General features: G+C 41.7%; 1 protein-coding gene across 1 annotated transcript in view; it reads right to left on the bottom strand.

The window, feature by feature from the left end:
* Positions 1 to 25,881, bottom strand: part of TPH2 (tryptophan hydroxylase 2) — a 54,497-nt gene extending 28,616 nt beyond the window's left edge. Inside the window, exons 1-8 of the mRNA XM_055710551.1 lie at positions 25,477 to 25,881; positions 21,405 to 21,557; positions 18,519 to 18,702; positions 18,310 to 18,410; positions 15,094 to 15,161; positions 9,622 to 9,818; positions 7,800 to 7,935; positions 2,232 to 2,358 (exon numbers count right to left, since the gene is read on the bottom strand). Of these exons, the coding sequence (XP_055566526.1) occupies positions 2,232 to 2,358; positions 7,800 to 7,935; positions 9,622 to 9,818; positions 15,094 to 15,161; positions 18,310 to 18,410; positions 18,519 to 18,702; positions 21,405 to 21,557; positions 25,477 to 25,581 (1,071 nt within the window). The 5' untranslated portion in view covers positions 25,582 to 25,881. The remainder of the gene's footprint in view (positions 1 to 2,231; positions 2,359 to 7,799; positions 7,936 to 9,621; positions 9,819 to 15,093; positions 15,162 to 18,309; positions 18,411 to 18,518; positions 18,703 to 21,404; positions 21,558 to 25,476) is intronic.
* Positions 25,882 to 26,228: the final 347 nt, after the last annotated feature.

Raw genomic sequence — 26,228 nt, 5'->3', positions numbered from 1 at the left:
TTCGAGCTCATTAATATGCATGTTCTCTCTCCATTCATTTGTTTATTTACTTTGAAGTTGCCTCAATGGAACCTGCACTGCTTTTCTGTGTTAAGACTCTTGGCTGGCATTTCTCAGCTCACTGCGTCTCTGTTTTTTTCTAGGATGGAAATGGGACCGAATGTTGCAGAAGTCAGTTAATAGCACCTCAGGTGACATTTGGTGCCCAGCTGAATGAATTTCTTGGCCTCCTCACCCTCACTGCTGAGAGATGTTCTTTCTACTTGCTCTCAAGTTGACTGTTTACATTGCAAATTTTAGGGCAAGTAACATCTCTGTATTTGTCAAGCACCTGCCCCAGGGGAGTACAGCCACTCATTGTGCTTCTACAAAAAATAACACCACCTGGGCTACCTGAAGTTTCTCTCTAAATGTCTCTTCCACCTGAAAGAGCTATTTCAAGCATGGGAGGAGAAATCAAGTTTGACTCAGATATCAAATTCTCAGTGTGATAAGGGAAAGTGATTCAGCTGTCTTATTTTTGGCTTTGTGATTCAGGAGCAACTCACTGTTCAGATGACACAGTCAGTCATAACTGGGAACTTCTGTGAGGGGGATGAGTAAAAGCGTTTTATATAATATTCAGAGGTCACTTTAATATCTCTCCTCAAACAGATCAGTGCCAACACTGTCCTCTGCAACAGGCCCATGTCATCCAAGGTTATGTTGGGTGAAAGACTTGGCCATACTGCTTTTCTCGAAGTACCTACAGGGACAGCCAGTTAGGTAGTTTCTCTTGAGGCTGCAGGTCATGACAAGGTAGGTCTGCTTCCTGCTAAGTGCCTTCCCAGCAAATGTGCAAACAGACACACAATGTTCACGATTCCTCTGTACAAACAACAGTTTCTTCTCAGTAGACATCTACTAGAAAATCAAGGAACGCACATACCCTGAAGCATGTGAGAGGAACTGGCCGTAAGTAAGACATTGAGCCAGTCTAAGGAGTGAGGCTGGTTTGACTAAATAAATTCAGTAGCCTCCTCTGCAGGGCTACAGAATTAAAATCAAACGGATGTGTACAAACACCTTTTTCAGCAGATGGGACTCTAAGCCGCTGCTAAGCCAGGGCATCAAAACTATTACAGTTTAATTGAACCTGGTTTGAACCTACCTTCAACATGTTATTTCCATGTTATTTCCAACCCTTTAAACCCCCACTGCACTTCTTTTGCAGAAAAGCAGTAGTATGCTGGATAAGTTTTAAAATAACCAATTCTTCTGCTGGATCTCACGGAATTTTTCATGAGACAAAATATTTAAATATGGGGTTGTTTTTTAATACAATATAATTCCTTAAATTATTTGCAGCATTAGTTTTAAGAGGATCCACAAAAGGAAGCATACAGTAAGTTAAAACAACTGAACAAAGCAAGTGGTATAGATCAGGGATCACTAACCTATGTCATGATGCAAAAGGATGCGTATCAGTTATTTGGAAATGGCAATGCAGCAGGGCTGACAGGTGGGCAGGAGCTGAGAGTCCTGGCAACTTGACAGGGCCCTTCACTGCAACGCAACAGTCCTTCACAAAGGGCCAAGAAGGCTCCAGTCAGGTGGTCAGTAGCATCTTACATCTTTAACACCCAACCTCTTCCAGTTCACACTATCTACTGGCATGTGCATCTTTTGATGCAACATAGAATCCATCTCACAGCCACTGGCTGAGGCACTTGACCTCTCTAAATCGCTGCACAGGCTTGGCTTAGTAACTAGGTATTCTCAACAGAAACAGTAGCAAGGATGCAACATCTTCTCAAAATCCACCACACCCGACAATTCAGTAAACAACTGCAAAACAGCAGTGCTAAGAGCCAAAGTGGCCACCTGTGGAGGAACTAACAAAGTAGAGGTGAGAGCACACACCAAAATGTTCTGGCTTTTTTTCAAGATTACCTTGCTTACTTGTTTTCAGCACCTTAAAGTAGACAACATCCATCTCAGCTAGCCCTGAAAATTGGTGGTTATTGCATATAAAAAGTAAAACTGACTACCCGAAGACTCGTGTGTTCAGCTTTAGTCTTATTAAAAACAATGGAAAAATACCTAAAGCTCTGTGATCTAAGGGTCTGTGTCACATCATAGTCATCTGCAACCTGAAAATGCAGTCAGTTCTAACAAGACAATGCATGTCACTTCATCAACCAAAGAGGAGGACAGATGAGAGAGCATGCTACAAAAAGATTTTGACTCACAGTGGCTAATTTCTGAACATCTTCATCTGATGCTCCCAGTGAAGCAAGTCCTATCTCTTGTGAAAACTGTGCAAACTTGGGATCAGCAAGTAGAGGCACATGTCCCAAGAGTTCATGGCATGTATCCCTAAGGGAATGGAAATTAAAAGAGAGTCATTACAGAAATAAATGCCATAATCATTCCATAATTAATTTAACATAAGCCATTTTACATGGGTCTGACTGCTACTTTAAAACACCTACCGTGAAACATGTTTTTTATGGTGCAGTACCCTGTATATTGTTCTGTAGAAGCATACACATTTGCTTCTATTAAAGGGGTTATATGTCATTTAACCCCACCTGTTCCACGATTTCCCCAGCATTTCCAGACTGAGTGGGAGGGCCTGATCACTGCTGTATTCCAGGCTTGGTACCATGAAGACTGTTTTCAGCATTTCTTTGAACATGTAGCAAGTTCAAAATCCAACACATTCCCCCTTCCTCTTCTCCATTCCCCTTTCCGCACCTGGGTACAACTCCACAACCAAACATTTTGCCACTTGCCACTAGAAATTCAGGACAATATTTACAGAGGTTTCTGCATGCTTAATTTCTAATTTAGTCTCGAGTTTCTACTGTTATTACTGGGTACTTTTGTTACACAGTCCACTTTTCACCAAGTAGATTTCAAAAAAAGCAAAGAACCCAAATCATTTCAAAAAGAACTGCTGTCCACACCTGTAAGTGCATTGTTAGTCATGACAAAGTGCAGACCTAAGTGTACAAAAAACTGCTAACCAACATAACGAAAGTGCACATGCATCATCTACAAAAGCTCTCAAACAATTCTGAAAGTTTTGGTGCATTTGCTAACAGAAAATAATGGACTTGGTAGTGAAGTTCACTTTAAAAATCAGATCTGACATTTCCCTTACTTTTGTCTCTTCAAAGACACTTTCTTTTTTTTTCTTTTTTTTTTTTTTCAAGCTGTAAACAAATGTTTTAAAGGTAGGGAAAAAACATCAAGTTTTCTGCCTTCTATCCAAAATCATCCAATTTGTCTTTTATAAACTATTTTTGTTTTAAAAGACACAGAACCTGACACTTCATATAAATCATGAAGAGAAAAACAACCTTCTACGTAATTTAAAGTCTCCTTACTCAGTACTCTTCACCAAGAAATCTTCAACAATTGTGCCCAGGTAGATAGCAGTAGGTAGTAGTTTCTGAATGCATGCAAATTAAGATTAGCATTTTTGAAATTACTAGATTGCCTCACCAAAATTGTATCAAATATAGTTCCAGTATTCAAGGGTTACATACAAGTCTCTCTTCTCAGCCCAGATGGCCCCACTGACAGATGCCTGACAACATTTCCTCATGTTATATTGGCACTTTTTGGTGAGACAAGCACTGCTCTGAAGTTGTGCATGACGAGTTTGAGCCAATCTCATATATGAGTAATTCATTCAACAGTACAGAGGAATTACCAAATCTCATTTCTCTTGCTTTCTAAGACGTACAGATTTCCCAAAGAGGCTGGGGAGGTAAACAGATACTCTTGCACCCGACATGATAAAACAAACATGGTCCATGGACACTGACTGGTGATGCAGTTGTAGCAATATAGGCTGAGCGCTCAAGTTTACTGTGTGCCGATATTTTCAGTCAGCACCCATGAAACATGTTTGATATGTACAGCTGGCAAGGAACAGTATTAGACATCATACCTACATAAGGAAAATTGTTTGTGTTTGTTTTCCACTGCCTAGTAAAGCTTGTCCTTCCTCCTGAAAGACCTTTCCTCCCTTTTTTCTACATCATTGCATGTCCTTTCAGAGCCTGAGAAATTCCCAATTTCTTCAAAAGCAGCTGGTAAGAAGGCTTCTCTTTTATGACCTCCACACCCCTTTGGTGATGCTCTGAATCTGGCAAAATGACCAAAGTTCCCTATCATAAGACCCATAACTTAGTATTCGTTCCTCACTGGAGCTCAGACTTGAAAAATTGGCTGGCTCTGCATGATTCCCATCTCTTTGTTCAGGAGATGGTTTGCATCACTTGAGTGGATAATCATCAAAGGTTAATGACCCTTCTTTAATTAATTCAGTTCCAGTCACAATTTATTCTGTCATCTTCTGCAAAATTTAGCTTGCTAACAATACAAAAGACAGTGGGAAAATGGCATTTGCAGTCTGACAGATACACCCAGAGGATTCCCAGTGACAAGCAATCCACTGGAGGAATCTGCGTCTTCCAACCATCACCTTCCAACACAGAAATGGGCCACAAAGCCCATTCTCTGGAAGTTCAGAGCTCTAACTGCAGTTCTCATCTTCAGTGGAGAAATCAACACTGATTGCTGAGCACTTCACCTATGCTGCACTGCATTGGTCCAGATACATTACACTTCCTATCAGTAGTTTAAATACGAGCAAAGATAAGAGTGGGATTGGCTTCAAGTTCCTGGCTTCAGGTAAGCACACTTGTCTCCAGGTGGGCTTCTACAGCAGTATCACTACTATTGGTACCTGTGGTATCTCTATTTTCCTGTGCTGAAGTCACAACTCCCAGAAACAAATAAGCAAGGACACGTTATCCTTAGTTCTACAGTGGGACACAGGCTCTTTGTGTCACTTCCACCCTTGCAGACACAATGGGAACAGACAAAGTCTAGCCCCACCAACTTGTTTCTCCTGGCAAGGGGAGGAGGATGATGAGGCAGAAGATATTTCATTCATGTCTTTAGCTTGTAGATTCTTCCATTAAAACTATGCAAAGTAGTATTTTGAACATATAAAGAGGGGAGCTTGAAACAGAAAGCATATGAAGAAAAAAAAAACCAAAACAAACAAAAAAAGAAAAAAACCACCAAACAACTAAAACTTCCAGGCAGAACCATGAACCAGCATTTGGGATTGTCACTGGAGTCTCTAAGATTTCCCTGCCAGTCTGGCCCTTTACAGATAGTCTAAACAATATAATTCTTCACTTAACTACCAAGGCTTGATTCGCTTGATTCTTTGGGTTTGTTTTATTCAGAAAATAATTAAGTTCCTTTAATTTATTCACACATTGCTTAGAGAAAATAAGATTTTTGTAATGCACTTTTCACAGCAAAAGATTTTTCTTGGAGTAAATTAGTTAGCAGAGCAGAGGAAATCTATATAGCTCTGTGAATGTAGTAGAAACATAATGAAACTCAGGAAGAAATGTTTTAAAATGCATATAGTGCATATAGTAGTGATACAGATCAAACCAAATGAACTCTCTAATTTGTATCTAGCTCTATAGCCTGGGTGTTAAATCTGATGGAAAGCCCACTGAAGTCAAAGGGAGTCTTTTTACCGGGTTTATATCATTGAAATGCAACATTCACCAAGCCAGGGACCTGCAGCAAACCTCATTATGGCCCCATATATCAACCAGCACAACTCAGAGCATTGCAGCTACTGCGGAAGATGAAGAGCTGTCCCCACTCAAGTCAATTTAGTTCTGCCGTTGATTGCAAAAGAAAGCCAGGATTTCACTCTACATTTCTGATAACACTTACTATACGCTCTATCTTATGAAAAAAAAACCCTCATTTAAAAACGGGTTTTCAAGATTTTCCTAGGGAGTTCCTGATAGTCAGCACATTAATTAATTTATGTGAACAGGTAGGTTTGCAAGAAGAGAGTAACATCATTAGAAAATGACAATCTAGTTCCCGTTAGTCATATTTAGAGGTGTTAAGACTGTAACTTGGATTTTTAAGTTCAGTCCAAATAAGGAATAAAAATCTTCATTCTAACTGAACTATTATTACTACACAGTGACTTTCCAGACACCATGACCAGAAAGGTAAGAAAAAAAGTAGTTGCCATTACTACTAAGGATCAGCTATGATACACTGCATAATTCTGAATGTAAGCAGCATCCTGAAAACTACAGGGGTCTCAAATATACAAATCAAGGAACCAGACAGCATCAGCAAAGCACAGATGTACTTAATTGTTTCCTGGAAAATGTTTCTTCCTTTGTTCCTGTTAGAGTTCTGTATGTAAACCCCTTATCAATAGATGAAATTGTTCTTCTAGTTTGTATTAAGTTAATAAATGTCACCATTCTTTTGCCGAACATTGGCAGCTGCTGCAATCTGAGACACCGGCTTCCCATAAAATTGGAAATTATTGGTGCAAAACCTGGTACTTCCCAAGTATAATTTCTATTTTTGAAATATCTAGGTATTTTCAGACAGACCAGAAGAGGTCCAGCATCCTATATCCAAGCCTTTCTTTCAGGGTTTTAGACTGTAGCAATTAGCCTACAGATTTAAGAGATTAAAGTTCCAATTACAGGGGTTACAGAAATGAGTGAATTCCTTCAAGGATTTACCACCTCTTTCCCAAAAGAAACACACAGACAAAACCAGCCTCAGCATTTCAGCAAACGCTTTGCCCAGTTCACGTGCGGGGAAAGTCGCTCAGGGTGTAACAGCACCACCTGGTGACTCCTGCCGGAATAACGTCAGAGCATTTTGAGATACAGCTTAACGCACAGTTCCAGTAATTCTTTTATATCCAAAAATATTACTCCATAGTTTTGGCAGTCTGTTCATGAAATCAAAGTTAGGCATGGGTCCAAATGTTTACAGGACCGGAGCTGAGTATATATGTACGAATCCTTTGTGTAAATTTTGGCAAAGATAAAATACACTCAAATAGTCCAAGCTGACTAAACAACAGCTACAATTTCATGCTAACCGCCTGATGACTGATTCACTGCAAAAATGTCATTCCTGTGGTTACACGATCAATGGATGCCTTTGGTAAAAATACCTCCGTATTACTGAACTGACACGTATTGTTCTGTTATTATTACACAGAGCACACCATATATATTACACGACAAAAACTACAATCACTTCGATCTTTTTTTTTTTCCCCCTGCTTTTCATCAAGAGACCAAATGCCAAAATATTTCATCTAAACTTGCAATATTCTGTTTTGGAAAAGATATAATACTGTCCCATGAAAGTCATAATCAAAGTGTCTCTTATTTCTATCATGTTCCCTGTAACAGGCTTCATATCTCATACCGCTCTGAGTGAGAGGATGGTGCTTCATTACTTGCTTGCGTTGCGGTATAAGAGAGAAATGAAGTTCAGCTGTGGAGTCTGGCCCAAAAAAGATAAATGGGGACACAAGAAAACCAGACCATAATTCGAAAAGCAATTTTTTTTCAGAGGATTCAGGGCTTTTTTTCCAACTTCTTTCCTTAGTTGTCCAACAGAAAATAAAATTTCAGACACTTTTTCAAAATGTTTAGTTGAAAACTCCATTTTCTACTGAAATATAATCCAGACAGAATTTTTTGACCCACCATATAAATTATCCAGTTATTTAAGACCCCTGGAAAAAGTCCAAAAGAAACCTTTGAATTAAATTCTGGCTCACCAACGTAAAGCATTTTGTCATCAATGATGTAAGCAGATTCTTACATTTGCAGAAAGGTTACTCTTTTCAATCTTGGCAAATCCAACTGGGTCTTTTAAGAATCTAGTGAGTGTATTTTTTCTGCATTAAAGCAAATGTAGGAACTTACGGTTCTGGTGTGTAGAGAGGATCTGAGCCATGTCGTATGTACTGAGTACAGTGAAAAACCCTGTACGCTAAGCCAGCTAAAAAATCTCGGGGAGACAGATATCCAGCAACTGGTCTCACTGTGAAGCCAGACCTTTCTGAAGTGAAGGAGATAATAAAAGACCATTATTATATATATCACTACATCAGTTTCTGAGCACAGGTAATGATCTGCTGTTCTTAATCGACCAGACGCATGGAGACATGGAGAATCTTGGCTGAAGATCACCACACATCATTTTCACCTGTCATGTACAAGAACTATTTTGCATTGATAGCATATGTTTAATGAAAACAGCTTGAGGTATTTCAAAGTTGGTTCAAATACCTTTGTCTAGAAAAGACAGTAAGGTAACATAAGTGACGTTCTCACATCACAGAATATCTGGGGTTTATGTCTGGTACCAAATGGGAGAGAAGTTTCCAAAACAGAAGATGACTTCAGTAAAATATATTAAAAACTAACAGAACAGAATAGGATTAAATCGAATCTGTCCTTATTTTTACAGATAAAATAACTGTTTGTGACAGTAAAATACTGACTTTCACTGTTAAGGTCCTCATTTAAATATTTAACAAAGTGGGGTTTTGTCAGATGAGTCCCAGTGGGGAATGATTTCAGACTCGGTGACTTTGAAAAGCACATTTCTCTCAAACTCATTCTTTATTCTTTCCAAGTGTTTACAGGAGAACGTTCCAATTTTTTCTTCAATGCACACTACTATTGCTGTATTTAGTCTGAAAACATACTTCTGAAAGCAGTGTGAAGCTTTGAGCTTCTAGTTAGGGAGAAAGAACCTATACACTTTGGCATCGTTCCTTGGAGACCATAATACAACATATGAGAGACCCAGAAGGACATAATTGAATTAAAAGACTGATAAGCCAGTTATTAGTAAATGCAAGTGTTCACAACAAGAGTTACAGATTAAGCAGGGACTGAAGTAAGCAAGCCTTTCATTAGAAATTTTGTATTTGTCTTAGCTAAAGACTTTCTGTACATATTTGGGGCAAAACACTTTGCTAATTTTTCTCATAACACTTAACACCACATAACATTCTTTTCCAAACAGCCACCTTTACAGTATCATAGTTCCTCAGCCTCTGAGCAAGAGGATCAAGGAACAAATACACGTATCTGATGTGACCCTTGAGGAGAAATGCAAATCTTAAATGAACTCTTTGGTGGCTTTTCCTCTAGGATGTTCATGTCTGCCACTTCTTCCATGTGGGATACACTTCCATTACAGATTAAAAATCAGGGTATTTTCAAACTTAAATATGTAATATACTGATCCCTTAAAAAATAACATGAAAGAGAAGTACCAGATCATCTATGGAGTCCCACTTATTTTTTTCAACATACAAATATAATGACTAGCTTCATGAGGTCTTGAGCACTCAGGAAAGCCTCATATTCATCACACTGTAAAACAATGTGCCAGACCTGCTCTCCTCTTTTAATTCAGTTATCTTGGCATTTTATTCCCTCTTTTACCTGCAGAGTTAACACTGCTCTTCCTTTTCGTGGTACTGAAGGACTTTCCTCCCTATGCACAGTAATATCATGTGATACATCTTCAGCTGTTTAATTCCTTACAACTTCATCCTTGCAAATACATACATTAAACTGTCTTGACTCAACAAACTCTCTGCCATGGACAGTGTCAAAAACAGAATGATACTTCAGGCTAAACCAAAGTCCACTAACAGTGCTGGGACTCTTCCTTCAATGTGCATTTTCATGAAACCGTATCTACTGACAAGCCAAATGTGAATCTTACCTTTAAGAAAAATAGAAACATCTTCCAACTGAGGCACATTATCCTCCCTGTATCCACAGTACTTGGTCAGCAGAGGAAAGTTTTTTAAATATTCACGACAAGCATGGGTGGGATAGAGTTTACTGAGTTCCCTAAAAACCACCCCCCATGTTTTAATTTCTTCAGCGGTGTACTCCACTCTAGGAATGGGTTGACCACTGTAAAAAATAAAATAATAAAAAATACATGTGAATACAACAAGATTCCAGACAGACTGTGGATGGCAAAATTTCTGTGAAAAGGATTATTTAAATAAGCAAAGGCAGAGGGAGCATATTAAAGCTATTAAAAACTCCTTAAAAATGACAGCTAGATGCTTTTTGCTTAGAATTACTTCTTGATGTGATATTGCACATATTCCATTCATTTCTTAAGAACTGTATTTCTTATTAAGCAATGAGATTATTTCTTAATCTTTGCATATATGCTAGCAAAAAGATTGATTTCTTATATGCCAAGTTCCTATACCAGAGTAATATTTCTCCATTTATTGCCACTGATGCCTTTGCAAGTGGTGAGCTGAAGATCCTGATTCAGTCTAACTTGTAGATTCAGTAACATCATCAGCAGACTGCATGCTCAATGCATTCTTTAAAACACATAATACTCACATAGCATCATTACCCAGCATTTTACAAAAGGAAGATTAGGCAATTACACAGATGTTTAGAAATGTGTGGATCCAATTAAAAAAAAAAATATAGATATAGATATATTTATTGTTTAGACTGTCGCTTACATGTCTGGGTATGTTTGGAACCCCAAATGCATACAGGACTACATCATGAGGAAGCTCACATCAGAGCCAACAGCCAGCCTACCCTAGATGAAACTAAGCCTCTAAACACATCTTTTCTTCTGCACCATCCCTCTGCCTCTTCCCCCTTATACAGATGTATAGAAATTGCAAAGCAGGAGCTTTCCAAGGTACCTGCTGATGCATCTCTGACATCCAAGATTTGCCTTGAGTGGTTACAGCTAATTTGAAACTGACACAGTGTGAAGGGTGTGAAGCGCTCCTTCCAGTTTGCACTGCCTTGTATTTAGCTGTCAGGCATTTCCCATGCCATGGTCAAGGGCCATCATCTCATTTTATAATCTTTATAATATTCAGTGTTCACAATCTATAGTATGTAAGCTGTGCAATCTGCCTTCTCAGGTGTCCTCTTTTCCTGCACTGTAAAGAAGTACAGATTGGCAAAGGGATTCACAGGATCCTCCTCCACACCACCAGTCCCTAGCTCCCACTCCCCTGCCACAAGGCTGGCAACACAGGTGCTCCCAGCCCAGTGCTGCAGCTTCCCCAGTATCGCAGACAGCAGCTGAATGGGCACAGTGGGCATGGGGAATCCCACTGCAGCAGAACTGCAGTGCTGGGCTCTTGCTGGGGGTTGGCTCGCCACCTTGGTTGTTGCTCAGTTCATAATCCTGTCTCCATCATACAAGGTAACAAGGAATGAGCCCTCTTGTCACATGCGATTGCTGCTGTGCAATCCCTACATGCACAAGAGAGGATCATCAGCACCACGTTCATTGTGGTTGTCCCCTCATCTTTATTGAAAACGTAACACTTAATTCCCTTGCCTTTCACTATATCAATGGATTTTGATCCATGGCAGTTATCTGCCAGTCAAAGGCTACTTTGTATGAGGTACTCATACTTGCTGAGGACTCACTGAACATCCAATACATCCGCCAGTTCCCCTTCAGCCACTCTTTTGTAGACATGACAAGAATTGCAACACGTGTAGTGAAGCATTTCTCGTCAAGAGAAGCTGCGCTGGCTCTGTGCCCATTCTGTGGTGGAAGTCAGTCCTTCAGGTCCAGTATCTGTCTTCGCCTTTACACTTTATCAGCCTTAAAGTGCCCGCCAGCTCATGGAAAGCATAACACAGCTATTCTGAATTGTACCGTACATGACAGATACAAGCAGGTTGCTACTCCATCCTCCTGGAGCTGCCAGAATATTGTGCAGTAGCCTCATCCCTTTTCCTTAGACCTGACCTCTACTATGGATGCTGCCAGTACGGGTCAGCACTGGACCAGCAAAGAGGAAAAAAATGTGTGCACCGGTGGAAAAATTCAGGTTTCTATTTAGCCTGTCACTAGAGAGGTATAAACACAATCAACGATCTGAAGCTTGGCTGCTGCTCACTAAAAGGGTTATAACTTAGTTATTGTTTCAATTAATTCATTAGTACTGAAGTAAGGTTCACTGAACATTAATTCCTTAGTAGGATTTATGCCTACGAGAGCTGATCATGATAGTGCTTTCTTTATCAAGAACATCAAGGCAACCAGACTTGAGGGAGGACTTATGTCTTTCCCAGCTCTGCAAATCTCATTTTTCTCACCCTCTTGTTTCAACAACCAAGACCCGCCTTGCGCTCAAACATTACAATAAATCACAGAAATGGCCAGCCTGCATAGCCAGCTTTCTTGTGGCTGAGTAAGATAACTCTACAAGCTAACCTATCCTGAATTTTTATTTCACCTTATTAAAACAGGGTCTTTCCATTTTGCTATGGTCATGAGCTATCAACTCATATTATGAATTCCCTCTTAAATATTGTATTTTTCCTCCAGATTTAATTTTCTCAACACTTTTTCAATACCTTATCAGTCTCAAAGGACTAATTAGAAAGATTAACACATTTTCACTATCTTTTGGATAGAAGCTAAGTGAAGGAGGGAAGAATATTTTTTTTTTGGTCCATTTATTTCATAAAGCTGATCTTCACTGCTGTGCTCTATTAACACGTCTTTCCCTTTAACACCCAGCACCAGCAAGTATCTGCTCCTTCAAGTTAATTCTTAGTGGTTTTCTTTCTCTCCACTACAGAGGCCTCTTTATGTTCAAGCAAAGCAGAGCATCTATCGCTATAGAACAGCAGCAATTCATAAAGGAAATGCTGATCTGGGATTTTCAACTCAACATTTTTTTTACAGAGCCAATTCCTTGCAGCCAGTTCTTTGCAGCCAAATCTCTTCGTTACCTTTTTTAAGGAAATAAGTGTGTTGGTTGGGTTTTTTTCTTACACTGGAAAATGAAAAGTAGAAATTTTCATCATTACCATCAAGCCTCAGTAAATTATTAGGAAGGTCACTTACCTGGAAAACACTGAGAGGTTCAAGACAATGCTCTCAATTTATCCCTGAGGGAAGCAGTCCTTACAACAGAGCTGTTCTTTTTGTATAAATAAGTAAATAGTCATTAGACCACAGAAGAGAATGTAATGACACTGCAATGTAGTGTCGAGACATCTATATTAATTCTGAGTTCCCCAGCATGTGTAACAGAAATGGCTTAGCTGTAGCAGCACAGAGTCCCCCCTGAGCTGATCTGCCCTTCCTCAGCATGGCTTAGGCTGAGTTCAGGATGCTGAGGGTAGATGTCTCCCTCGGCTGTCTACAGGCACACCTGGAGACAGACCGACTATACGGCCCAGTAGATATGGCACATCCCTGGGGTTAAGATCACCACTGCAGGAGACCTGAGGAGTACGAACAAGACTGCTACATCTTAGGTAACTGTCCTAAAAACTGACCTCCCAGTCATTTTGTGGTCCCTGGCTGAAAACATTCAAAGCATCTTTTTTTCCCTCTTCCCATGATAATAGGAAGAGTTTGAAATACTTTTCAGGCTTGAAAAGATCAGGATGAAGGTGCACTTCTGAGCAGTTTCGCTGAAGCACAAGACCTGGCCCCCAGATAACCTCTGGCTTGGGTAGTTTGATTTTTGTAATGTGCCTGCAGAAATGGTTAAAGAACCTTCAATATCTCAAGAAGGAAAACATTTTTCCTTTCCTTTATCTGTTTTTCTGGGAATATGCAGGATTATGTGATTTTTGTGAAAAGACATTTGTCACTGGTTTCAGAGCAAAAAAAACCCTTTTTAGCAAAAGGCCAACCATTGCTTAGTGCACTTAGGCAGCTGAGAGGGAGAAGGGAGCTGTTTCCAGCCGCTTAGCAGCTGTGAAATACATGGCACTGCTGCTACCACCATAGGTAAATGGAGAACTATCCAACTTACTGAAAGAGTTCTACGAGCACACAGTCTGCCCTCATCCACAGGTACCTGCTTGACATTTCACACTGCAATAAATGCTAGGCAAGAAGCACTAACTCTACCACAAGCATTAGACTGAAAAAAAAAAGATAATAAATCAATCAGCTGTAAACAAACAAACAAAAAAAACCTGTCTCGATTTACATTTGAAAGCTGGCTAAGCTTAGGACTTACCTGGTCAGCCCAACAAGCTTCTCTACCAGCTAGCACCCTGCCCCCAGCAGGCAGCAGCTCGGTGTGTTGGGTGAATGTCACATACAGCCAGCTAAACAAATGCCACTGTGGGCAGTAGAATGAGGAACCAACACCAGGACTTACATATTTATTAGATTGGTAATAGCTTAACGACAGGAATGGGACAAAAGTAAAGGAGAAATATATTCAGGATTATATGGTCACAAAGCAGAGTTAATCCTCCCATCCCCCCAGCCTTCTGCAGCCCATATATTAGCCTTATATTAAGAATAGAAGACCAGAACTGAAAAGCCTTCAAAAATCCATTTTTTAATTGCTTCCTTACAGGACATGCCTCCTACGAAGGGAGAAAAAATTGTTGTGTTTTATATTCTTTAAACAATGGAGGTAGAAATCTCAAAGGAGAAAAATGATAAAGAAGTGTGGTAAAATGGAAAAGACCGGGAAATTAGTATGTCCTTTCCCTTCAGAATGAGGGCTTAGGCCTGTTGCAAATAAAACATGGAGTATGATAAGAATTAGTTGAATGCTTCTGTGACAAGAAAATTGGAACACAGCAGGTGTTTGTAGGTAGCACAGAAAGTTTCCTAACTCTCAGGGATGGTAGAAAATTGAAAATACTGACTTGACATGGAACAAAAAAAATCAAAATGAGAAAACTCATGCAGTACATTTGTCCACAGGCACCAGCTCCACTAACTAGAGAGAAATCCACTGACTGAATTCTGAGAAATTTAGAGCTGTGTTGGCAAAATTGTTAAATGGCATTTTGCAGCATCCAGTATAGTAAGCACATGAAAAGAAAACAACAATTTATTTTTTTAGTGAGCTCGTCCAACTAAATAGGGATGCTAGGTATGTGCAATTCAGCAGTGCATCAGTTGGTCATTAAGACATGCAAGCATTTGTAAAAGAGATTCTTAAGTTTACGTAGCTATGAATAAAATGCTGAAAAGACGGTGCTTACCTTTCAAGTGCTTTACCCACCTGTATCTGTACCGAAAATGTAACGGGATTTCAAGCATCAGGTTTGTCATTTATAGCCTACACTAAACTAGTCAAAATTTAAAGGATGACTTTGTCTACTGTTAAACTTCAACCTACAGAATTAAGTAGAGCATGAATTCTAACTAGTCAGCAGCACAGGAAAGAATTATGCCAGTACTCACTATTTATAGCTCATGGCAACATCCACAAAGTACTTTCTTCTCTGTCGATAGACATTGTCTTTAAATCCCTTAAGCAAGGAAAAGGAGAGTAATTTACAATAAGAACAGAAAATTAGCTGTAAGAATGATAAAATAAATCATTAAAGTGTTTATTTAGTACCTAATCATATTGTATTTTGATTAACACTACCTACTGGAATGCAAGAGAAGATAAGGATTTCTTCACTTTTCCCCCCCACCAAAGTCCCACAGGAGTTTTTACATGACAGTTTTGTGCATGGGTACAGTCATTCATCCAAGACGTTGAAAAAGGGAAACCTTTTGCTTGTCATTTCATCTCACTGAGGTTCTCCTTAATCTGAATGGCAATCTATACGCAGGCACAAAGCAGAGTAATTTACCTATCCTTAATACATTTTTGTTCACTAGAAGAATCAAGCTCCTGGAGTTCATACACAATTCATTTTGAAGATGCTACCTTCAGCAGCTGCCACCTTAACCAATACATCAGGGACTGAACTGTCAGCCTCCAGCCACAAATACGCATATTGCTCCAATCTGAGTTATAGAGGCAGGGCTCTGCTCTATGGGGTACCGTAGGCTCATGCCTTTTCCACGTTAGGCACAAAAGAGCTGCATAACACACACCAGCCAGTTACAGCCCTTTGAGCTACTCAAAACTAAACCAAGATCTCTTCTACACCTATAAAAGATGTAGACACATCAGGTTTTGGACTACAAAAAGAGCTATCCATTTACAAGGCAGAACTGCCAACCTCTTGAAGATGAAAAAGGTTAAACAGTTATCTAAGTTCCTCAGTTAGCAGCCCAGGAAGTACATTTAATTTTCCCCTAGTCAGGGCTGAAATGTAAACCACTCTTTTTCCTTACTGCTCACATACACAGTTGCAAATCACTGAGGGGAATGAAAAGATAATGTCATTTGATTTGAAATATTTGTATGAGCTTCCAGAAAACTCAGAAGGCATTTTACTGCCCCATAACCAAAGCTGCGCTGCTGAGCAGGGTAAGGGAGGATGCCAGAGGACTGCAGAAAACTTTCAAGCCTCCGCTCCTACACAGAAAAGCTTTTTGTCTGGCAAAAAGTTGCAGTAATCTGGGGGAGTCTCCCTGTCTGCTCAATACCTTTTGACATAAGCATTGAGTTACTCAGCTGCAGACCATTCAAGGGCTGAAAGTGACAGAGGACAGCACAGGGGATTTAAAAGCCTGTCACGTGTAGTGAAACTGAGACTGAAAGCATTAGCCAATATGGAGTGGGTTAGGGCTATGCTGCTGAAGTGGTGCTATGCTGGTTCTGTAATACGGTAATTCTCTTTGGTCCTCTGGCACCTACACACCACTGCTAAGGAACAGGGCAGGCACCAGAAGTGGCCTTTGAAAGGCCAGTCACAGATTTTGCAGTTTTTTCCCCACAATTCTAATACCTAGTATGCTGCATAGGCTAACAAATGGTGTGTAAATTACGTTTATAAGAGTTCCCCCAAGTGTAAAATATATATTCATATAATGCAAATGTCTTTTTTCATTGTCTGTAAAACCGAGGGCAGATTTTCAGCAGAGCACTCAAGTATTTAATGAAGGCAGCAGCTCAGAACATGAAACAGTATCAAATGGCCCGTCACAGTCATCAACTCAGGCTAGAATGAGCTGCCACTACAGCCTCGTTTGAACCAAATTACTGCTAATGGGTGAAGGTAATCAACAGACTTTTCCATTCTGAGAAAATGTGAGGTAAATCCTAGTGTGTCATCAAGAAGTACATGGCAGAAACCAGGATCCAGGAAGGTGCTCCCCAACTGTGGGCCCACAGCGTGGGAAGGGCTCACACATGGTAGAGATGGCTGGGAACCAAGTGAGCTGATGAAGAGTACTGCAGCTGATACGTGGGCAGGTGACACGAGAGACAAGGCAGTGGGGCTGCTAGGGACGTTGTGGTGATGTCCGTTTGCTTGTGTGCACAGGCGTGAGGGTCTGTGCCCGAGCTCCCCCACAGCACGGCCGCTGCAGGCACAGTGGAGCACAGGACGGAAGGCAGCAGTCCGAGGGCCATTTCTGCGCTGCCGTAGAGCCCCAAACCCAGAGTCACCAGGAGTACCTGCCTCTCCTCAGCCAAAACAGTCACCGGGGAGGAGTCCACACAGGCACTGTAGTATCATGGTACACAGATGCATCACTAGAAAGTCCCCTACACCGAACTGATCTTCCTGCAGTCACGAACTCTACAGGGCTGTTTTTCACCATCTTGGACAATACCGACAAAAATGTGTGTGACAAAAAAACAGAAACGATTGCCTCCAGCTAGAGTTTAATCTCATGCTATTACAAGACAATCTTATGGTCAGATATCTTAGTTCATTACCTATTTCCTTTCAGCTGGAAGTTTCCTACAATACCGCTTTAATCCAGCCTATTTTAAGAATGGACACAACTAGCTACCACAAGTATCTATCAAGTGGTCCAAAGGCAGAAACCTGGATTTATAACAAGCAAAAATATTGTAACACAAATGCTTGCAGTCATCTGGCATCTAAAGACTCAGAGGTTAAGCATTTGTGGGCATCAGCCAAAAGAAATGAAACAGTAACAAATAACAAAAAAGGCAATTCCTGCCTTTTGCCTTGAGCATTTGGCACTACTGCAGATACAGCTTGTGTGAGACACTGGCTTGTCTCCTGTCACCAAAGTCAGGAAACAATGTGAGATACCTTCCCATCTGCTGCATTCATGCAGAAACAGGAACACATTGCTCTGTTTTATTTTGTAATTACCTCCTCAGCACCCAATGAAGTCTTCCTTCATGATTCTTTCTTCTCTGACACCTAGGTTACTCTCAGTTCTTACCTAAGAGCTACTTGTGGCAGAACCAACAGTCACATTGATCTAAACTGTTTAAGTTTTGAAACCTTTCTATTAACTAGATAATTTAAAAAATAAACAAATGAAAGCAGTACAAAAGGGGACAAAGCTGTTAAACAGTGAATAAGTTTTCTGGAGGACCTCCTTTTTGGGTATCCTACTACAGAAAAGGAAAATTAATTCACTGAAATTACTGAAGAGAACTAAATCCTCACCTTCTGAAAAGCATACACTCAAAAAGGTACTCAGAATCTGCAGTCAACAGGCTTTTTATTTGATTGGCAAATAACCCAAACAAATTATCTACTCTAAAAGACAATTTCATGTCACACTTACAGGGTGATCTGCGTCCAGCTCAGATCCATACATCAAAACTCTCTGTGAGCATTTGTCTAATTCGGATATCTTCCTGGGGAACCAAGGGACACAGTCAAGATCTGTAGAAGACAGAATGTGAGCTGAATGTACCGGAGTGTAAGACTATGGAGATACCTGTGCAAAACATTTGTCAGTATCTAAACCAAGTGATACAAAAGCAGCCTTGCCTTCTTCATCGGTCCAGATGTTTTCTGGTGGATTGAGAGACACGATATTAGTTTGAAACTTGAGCAACTGGATTAGTTCATTAAATTCTTTCTTACTGCAGTCACAGTCCACAAAAATTTCCACCTCCGAGTTCCTTCTCTTTGATTTTCGTGATTCAATATGAACCATACTCACATGCTTTTCCTGTGGAAAGATGAAATAACGGATGAAATACAGACATACCAGCTAGAAGGGCAATAGTGATGGCATATTCATCAGTGAAGTTTTTCCCAGTTATTAAAAGGTGTTTTCATTGAAAGTACTCACTTTGTATTTACACAATTAGTTAGTGATGCTTAATAAACACTGACAACAGAAACATCTGTATACTGAAAGTAAAACTGTTATATTTAATGAAGAAAGTCAACTAATGATTTAATTTTATCTACCAAGACAACTTCTCACACAGTATAACATAATTTTCAAAAAGAAAAAAAAATCTAATGCAATTTTATATTTACCTTTGCTATAAATACTAAATTCTAATGCAATTTAATTAGGCAATATGCATAATAATAACATTAATTTAACTAGATTCGAGTGTGCTTCTTTAAACTGATGCTATTAAGCATGTAATACTTCAGTACCTCTTATGAACACGTGAGGAAGATAATGTTTTAGTGAGGATAACTGTGTATCAATCCTCATCCATCTTTGTTGCAGTAATTACCATTAATCAAAAGTGTTAATAGTTAAAAACTGTAATAAAATTAAAACTTAATTCAATTTATTCTCTATTACAATGTTCCCATAAAAATTAAACGATGATGCAACAAACATGGGTGTGTACGTACTTCTAGCATGAAAACTTTCCTGTGGGGTCTCTCTCACACCACAACTACTGGTCTGCCAAGGGTGTCATACAACGACAGATAACCGTAATGTGTTACGGCTGACCTGATCTAGTGTTGCGAGAGCCTTGCTTCAAAACAGGAGGTAGGACTAAGTGACTGTTCTCAACTAATACTTCTACTGACTCCAATTTTTCTTTTTTTTGCTAGACAGAAACTATCTGTTACTTTTCACAACTATTCTTTCACTTACTCAGTGAAGCCAATATAACATTTTTTTTACTTCCGTGGCATATGAAGGCACAGACCCCAAGTGAGATCCTTTATTGTATACATAAGTGCTGGTTACATACAATTGCTAATCCACCCAGGTTCTGCCATGGAATATGCCTACATGCAGCAAAGCACCTTTGCAGCTAGTTCACACTGCGCTGAGCTGTTTACTCCCTCCATGCTCATCTGAGGAGGTCTCCCCCCATACTTAAGCTGTGGGAGGCTTTGGACAGCCCCTCATTGCAGACAGGTGTGCACAGAATTGATCTGCAGGTGAGCTCAGAGAGCCAGATTTAGTGTTAGTTGTTTCCTCACTACATTTTAAGGCATAATCACTCTGCAGCCTGGCACCCGGACAATGAACAAAGCCTTTTCTCAGAAAGGGCCCTTACAGACTTCCAAACGGGGACAGCTCCATGCCTGTACTTCCACTTCTCTGCTGTATTTTACATAAATGTCCATTTCAGATTAAAGTCCCCTCTGGTACAGCCAACCAGCAGTCTCTGCTTCTACACCTCTGGATATATGTAGGTAACTATTTCACTGGCATGTTCCATAAGGTGTATATATATATATATATACAGCGTATCTCCTTAGCTAGCCCACTTAAGTAACAAATTCACTCTGACCTCCCCTAGGTTGAGTAGAGAACAAAACCCTGCACTCCCCCTCACAGTACTCAAATTGTTAAGTGACTATGTGAGTGGGGATGGTATCTCTGCAACATCTTCCAGCCATGTTTTAAGAGACCACAGTGAGTTATATACCCGCTCCCAAGAAGGGGAAGTTGATGTGTAAATCCAAGATTTCAGATACAAACCCATTCAAGCATTTAAGCCAGAGTTGCAGTTAGACACTTTAACCCTTGGAGAGAAGCTGGATTGAAAACACGACTCCTTCTGCAACTCCTATTAGCTCACTTAGGCTTCCCCACTTTCTGTGAAACACCCGCTTCCTGGCAGCCTCCCTCCCCTGGGTCCAACTTACCTCTTTTCCTTGGCTGGGGAATCTAAGTATCTACATCAGCCTTGGGAATCTGTTCCCAGAGCCAGCTCCCATGAGGTAGGATTGGTATTGCCCAGTGCTCCCACACTTACCCCTCTGATGGTTTGGCCTTCGAGGCAGGCTACAAGCCACCTCCAAATTTTCTCTTCACTGCACAGACTGAACAACTTAAGACTCCTATAGTACCACTTTGCTTTAACTATCCTCAGGCATGCCTCCAAGCTCTCTTCAATTTCTTAATAAGGCAAGGAGACTATGTGCAGTACCAGCGGTCTGACCGAAAACCACCAATTGCATGGGGATCTATACAGGAACCTCACAATTTACGTTCTGGTTAAGACACAAAAAGCCCTGACCCCTCAAGCACTTAAAGGTGCATCTAACCTCATGACCAAACATTGTGCGGCAGCAATGCTGCCACCGTCACCTGACTGTATGTAATTTAGATTCTGAATTGCTCTCTGAAAGCACCTCCTTTCATTGTGGCCTGCACAGACAACTTCAAATGTTATTTACAGTGTTGAGAATCACACATGAGAAATCTAAAGCAAATGGTGCGAACATCAGCATTACTGTTAAATCTTATTCCAGAAAACCCTTCACAAGCCCAAAATGCTTTGTTGAATGGTCCATAAAATTTTGTTACTTTTATTCAATTCTGCAGAGTGTAACTGCACTCTATTCCTCCTGCCATGGTCCATTAGAGTTATACCAACAAATAACCTGACCTCGGTAGCCTTCCTCAGTCCAGTCAGCATAATGATTTGTAAGCTTTACCTGGAAGAGTCGGAGAGCTTTCACCAATCCACCAACTTCATTCTTCAAGGAAAACACCACAGCTGTCTTTCCACCTTCAGAAACAGATTCACCTTTCCCACCTCCCTTATTCCCTTTCTTTTCTTCATTTTTCCCAGAACTCGATCTGTTTAGCTGCAAATGGAAAAAGAACAGCATAATCTCAGATGCAAACAGGCATTTCCCAATACAAATCCTTTATGCAAAGATAAATTTTTGTTAGAAAATAGCAGAATGGAATTCATCCAGATGTAATTTAAAAGGTAATGCATTTACTCAAAACCAGAATCACAGGTCAAAGGCCGCAGTTGGAGATGATTGTGTAAGAGGCCAGTCCATAAAAAAAAGCTTAAGGAAAAGCATATGAATGTTTGCAATACAAATATGATGACAATGTTATCATTAGTAATAAATACCAAGCAAATGGAGACATTCTAAATTACTGCAAAGCCTGCAGTGATGCTATTCTATCATGTACCAGTCAATTTATGGTGATTTACAGTGCCCTGTATATTTTTGTATTAACCACTAAGTTTAAAACATAAATTTTATGTTCCCTGTTGTAATACAATTAGTGTTGTCATGTAATGTCATTTTTCCTGAGAAAACAAAACCCCTATTTGTTGGAAGAAGGGTTTGCCGGAGTCAAGAAGACGCTCAATATGAGTTATGCATCTTGCTCCACTTTATTAGTTTCTAACACTACTTATATAGAACCGATACACATGCATATTCGTAAAGCAGAAACATAATTGGTTAGTAGTCTCTAAACGCACGCGGTTCTCACACCCCTAATTATCATGACTAAAGTAAGCGTTCTATCCATGTAGCTAATTGTGTTGCTGTGCTTCAGCCTCGTAGTTTGTTAGTCCCTATTTTCCCATACCAGTCCCCATCTTTCTTGGCCCTGCACCTGCTTTCCCAGCAGCTGTAGCTTGTTTCAGCCACGGCCTGTTGGCACAACATAATTACTCGGTCTCAGGATTCAAGAACAGCTCAAGGCTACCTTTCTTGTTAACTTCAGCACGGCAACTTCAGTACAATTCTGATTACAGGCCTATTCTAATACCAGGCCCGGATTGTGCAGATCTTCAGAGATTCTAAGGCCATGCTTCTGCAGCCATTCTTCTACACCTGTTGATTATACAAACAGCGACAGAAATGCAAGCATAGACTGCATCACAGAATCACAGAATACCAGGTTGGAAGGTACCTCAAGGATCATCTGGTTCAACCTTTCCTGGCAAAAGCGCAGTGTAGACAAGCTGACCTAACAGCCTGTCCAGCTGAATCTTAGAAGTGTCCAGTATTGGGGAACCCACCACTTCCCCAGAGAGATTATTCCAATATTTGTGAAAAAACGTACCTCTCGTAGAAGATGAGTTGGCTGAGGCACTCAAAAAAATGCAGAAAATTACATCATCCTTGGCCACTCCTATATATTCTTCTCACAATTTTGGGGGGGGTGTGTGTGTCAAAGATTGCTTAAAGCCAAACTTCAGACAGCATTTTCCAAGAAATGTAATTTTATCAGCTCAAATCTCATTGAGATGCCAACAGTACAGCCTTTACAGACAATTTTTATAAGCTCAACCATGATTTTCAAAAAACAGCCTGCGTTTTCTAATACCCAGGTTGTGACGCCTGGAAAAATTAAATTTCCAGTGAGATGCCAACTGCTTTTTTATCATCAGTATTATAGTCACTAAAAATAAAAAAATTAAGACAGAAATTAGAAATCATATACAACTAATCCACACTGATTAGACTGTTCTTTAGTAAACTGTAAAGCAGTGCACAGAAAATAACCTGAAAATGTTTTTAAACAGGTCCCACCACACTTGATGAAAGCCAAGTTAAATCTCTGTTCTTTTTTCCTCCTTACAGGTAGGCTATCCCACTTGCATAATATCTGTGGACCCACACCGATGGACTTTTTAGCAAAGGGTCTCCCTGTGCTTCTAGAAGGTTTTACAAGATTTTATCAAGTGCTTCATGACCCAGCAAAACATTAGTAAGCTTCAGCCTGATTCCTTTCCCAACCAGATTATATAATATTTTTTTTTTTTTAAAATGGATATTGCTGACAGTGACAAGGTATTTGCATCACGTCCACCTTAATGCATTCACATGGTTCATATCAAATCGGTGTACTTTTTTACACAATCCCGGTCCACTCTGAAATATCTCCCTCCACTGAATAGAGAGCCCACAGCTCTCAAGGCAGTTCCCATGGGAGCTTCTGATTATTGTTTTTAATGTACAAGAATGCACTGAATTAGAAAGAAGGCTAGTTAAAAGGCATAATCTTACTGAAAGCCACTCTTTTAATAGCACAGGTTAAACCAGCCACACTTAAACTAGTTACTGGACACACTAAAAAGTCTCTGTGGTCTTTCCTCGTTATGTATTAGACTACACAGAAACAATCTGGAAAAGCAATTATGTTTATAGAATGACATGTGAAGGGTTTCAAATGTTTATTTCTTAGCAATTGAGCATATACGATTCTGCTCCATAGGAGGTTTGCTCATGGATTGTTTAGGGAAATGTCACTTTCGGTTTAACTTCAATAATATTTGGGATTTGGTCAAGTCCTTTTCACATACGTCAAGCACACAGTCTCCACATGAAGTGACAAAGGTGCTGTTTTTATAGCATCTGTGATTTTTCACCGTGCTTTCTGGAAGCTATGTACCAAGGAGCACGTAGTCAACTGAGCATCTGAGAATCTCAGTACCATCAGTTCCTCTGGGAAACAAGAGCACTTGGCACCTTCCAAGACTATCAGAGGTTCCACAATACTCTTAAGTGAGCATGACCCAAAGTGATGACTGAAAGACTCTCTCAAGCATGTGAATACTAGAACATCTATTTGTTATGAGCCTAGAAGAAGATGTGATGTTGCAATAACTCAAATCTTTATCAGCCATGCTCATTAGTACACTTCATAATTAAATAATCAACTTCCCTAAGGTTTTCCTAAGAATTATCTGGAGCAAGTGCAAGTACTTGGGAAAAAAAGTCATCTAAGGCAGAACTCAGTGAAGAAAGCAACTCAAATACAAAGGCAGTAAAACAAATTTATCCCATTTTATTCAGTATTTCCAACAGAAGCAAAGCAGGTACAAATAGCGATATTTTGCATTTTACTATAAAGACAACGGGCCAGTTCACAACTGGTACAAACAGGTGCATCCTTTTGGCTCTGCTCAAGTGACATGAATCTTCACGTGTTGCAAAGATTTTATAGGAGGTAAGTCTTCACAATCCTAAATATTTCCCCTATTCGGAGCCGATCACATCATTAGCACCTACTAACACTCTTTCCTCCTCCTGCAGCGCACCTATTCAAACACCTGTAAGCATACATAAGTTCGTCCCTTGCTTGGTGCCACCCAAGCACCTGATGCACCCGTGCCACCGCACAGAGCAGGCTCCCACCTCCGGGGTTTTCAGCAGGGAACTTGCACACCCCCTGCACGTCGCCCCCGCACCCTGCCAGGCACCGCAAGCCCCGCGCCAGGCGCCCGGCCATGGGGTACCACAGGCGCCAGCGCAGCCCCGCTGCCGGCGATGGGCACGTTCCCAAGGATGCCTTTCACGTACCGTGCCCCCGGGCTTACGGGCGCCCCGAAAAGGCAGATTCTGCGGGGGCAGAAGGGCCGCAGGACTAATCAAAGCCTTTCAAAATTCAAGCACTTAAAATCACCTGAACTGGACCCCGATGCTTTTATATCCCTCCAGCAGCAGTTCGTTCATTTCCGTGGCACGGCTTCTATTACCAAAGGAACTTCTACTACTATTTAAAGACACTTTTAAGGCGGCGTTCTGAACAGGCGCCGACCAGACCGCAAAGTTAGTTTCATCGGCCCCTGCAGCTGCCGAAAAACCGGTCACTTGCCCTAGTCGAGAGGAGGGCGCTCGGCCCCCGGCACCGGCCCGCCCCGCAGCTCCCCGGCCCAGCGGCTGCCCCGCCTGCCCCGCCGGGGGTCCCCGCCGCCGCCGGGGGTGCTCCCGCCGGAGAAGCCCCGCTCCCAGCCCCGCCACTTACGGTGAGGCTGCCGACGGCGGGGCGCTCCTCCGGCAGGGCTGAGTCCAGCGAGAAGCCCCTCCGCGCCCAGTACTTACTGGAGAACATCATCATGGCGGGCTGCATGGGGCCGGCCGGGCGGGGGGCAGCGCCGCGCTCTGCCCGCCTCGCCCCGCCGCGGCTCCTTTTATACGCCCCCGCGGAGGCTGATGGAAGCCCGATTAGGGGCGACCCGTCTCCGGGTGACGAAGGCCGCCGGCAGGCAGACGCCCACGGTCCCCGCTTACCTCAAGCCACCGCCGCGCACCGCCGGGGCGGGACGGGAGGGGACGGCCAGCTGCGTCGCCCCCAGGCGCTGCCCAGCCCCGCCGCCCCCCCCAGGAGCCCCCAGGCCCAGGAGGGCGGCGCTGCCGACCGCCACGCCGGGGGCCCCGCTGCCAGGCGGCTCCCCCCGCCCGCCTGGGGCTGCCTTCGGGCGGCGCCTCCGCCTTCCCCTCGCACGGCTGCGGGGCACGGCGCGGCACGGCCGCACCGCTTCGCACCCGAGCCCGGCAGCCAAGCCGGCCTGCCCTCTGCCTCCGCCGCGGGCACGGGCTTGTAGCCCGGGGGGGTAAAACGCTTACAGCCCGGGGAGGTAAAACGCTTACAGCCCGGGGAGGGGGGGGCACGCTGCCCGCGGCGGCGGGTAGCCCTGAGCAGCACCGGGCTCAGCGGTGCGGGGACAGAGCGGAGAGAACAGGGCGCCACAGGCGAGCAGGGGCCGAGATTCCACA

This window comes from Falco cherrug, chromosome 5 (assembly GCF_023634085.1).
Source record: "Falco cherrug isolate bFalChe1 chromosome 5, bFalChe1.pri, whole genome shotgun sequence".
NCBI lineage: Eukaryota > Metazoa > Chordata > Aves > Falconiformes > Falconidae > Falco > Falco cherrug.
Note: the sequence above shows the minus strand (reverse complement) of the source record. Positions and strands in the feature narration are given on the sequence as shown.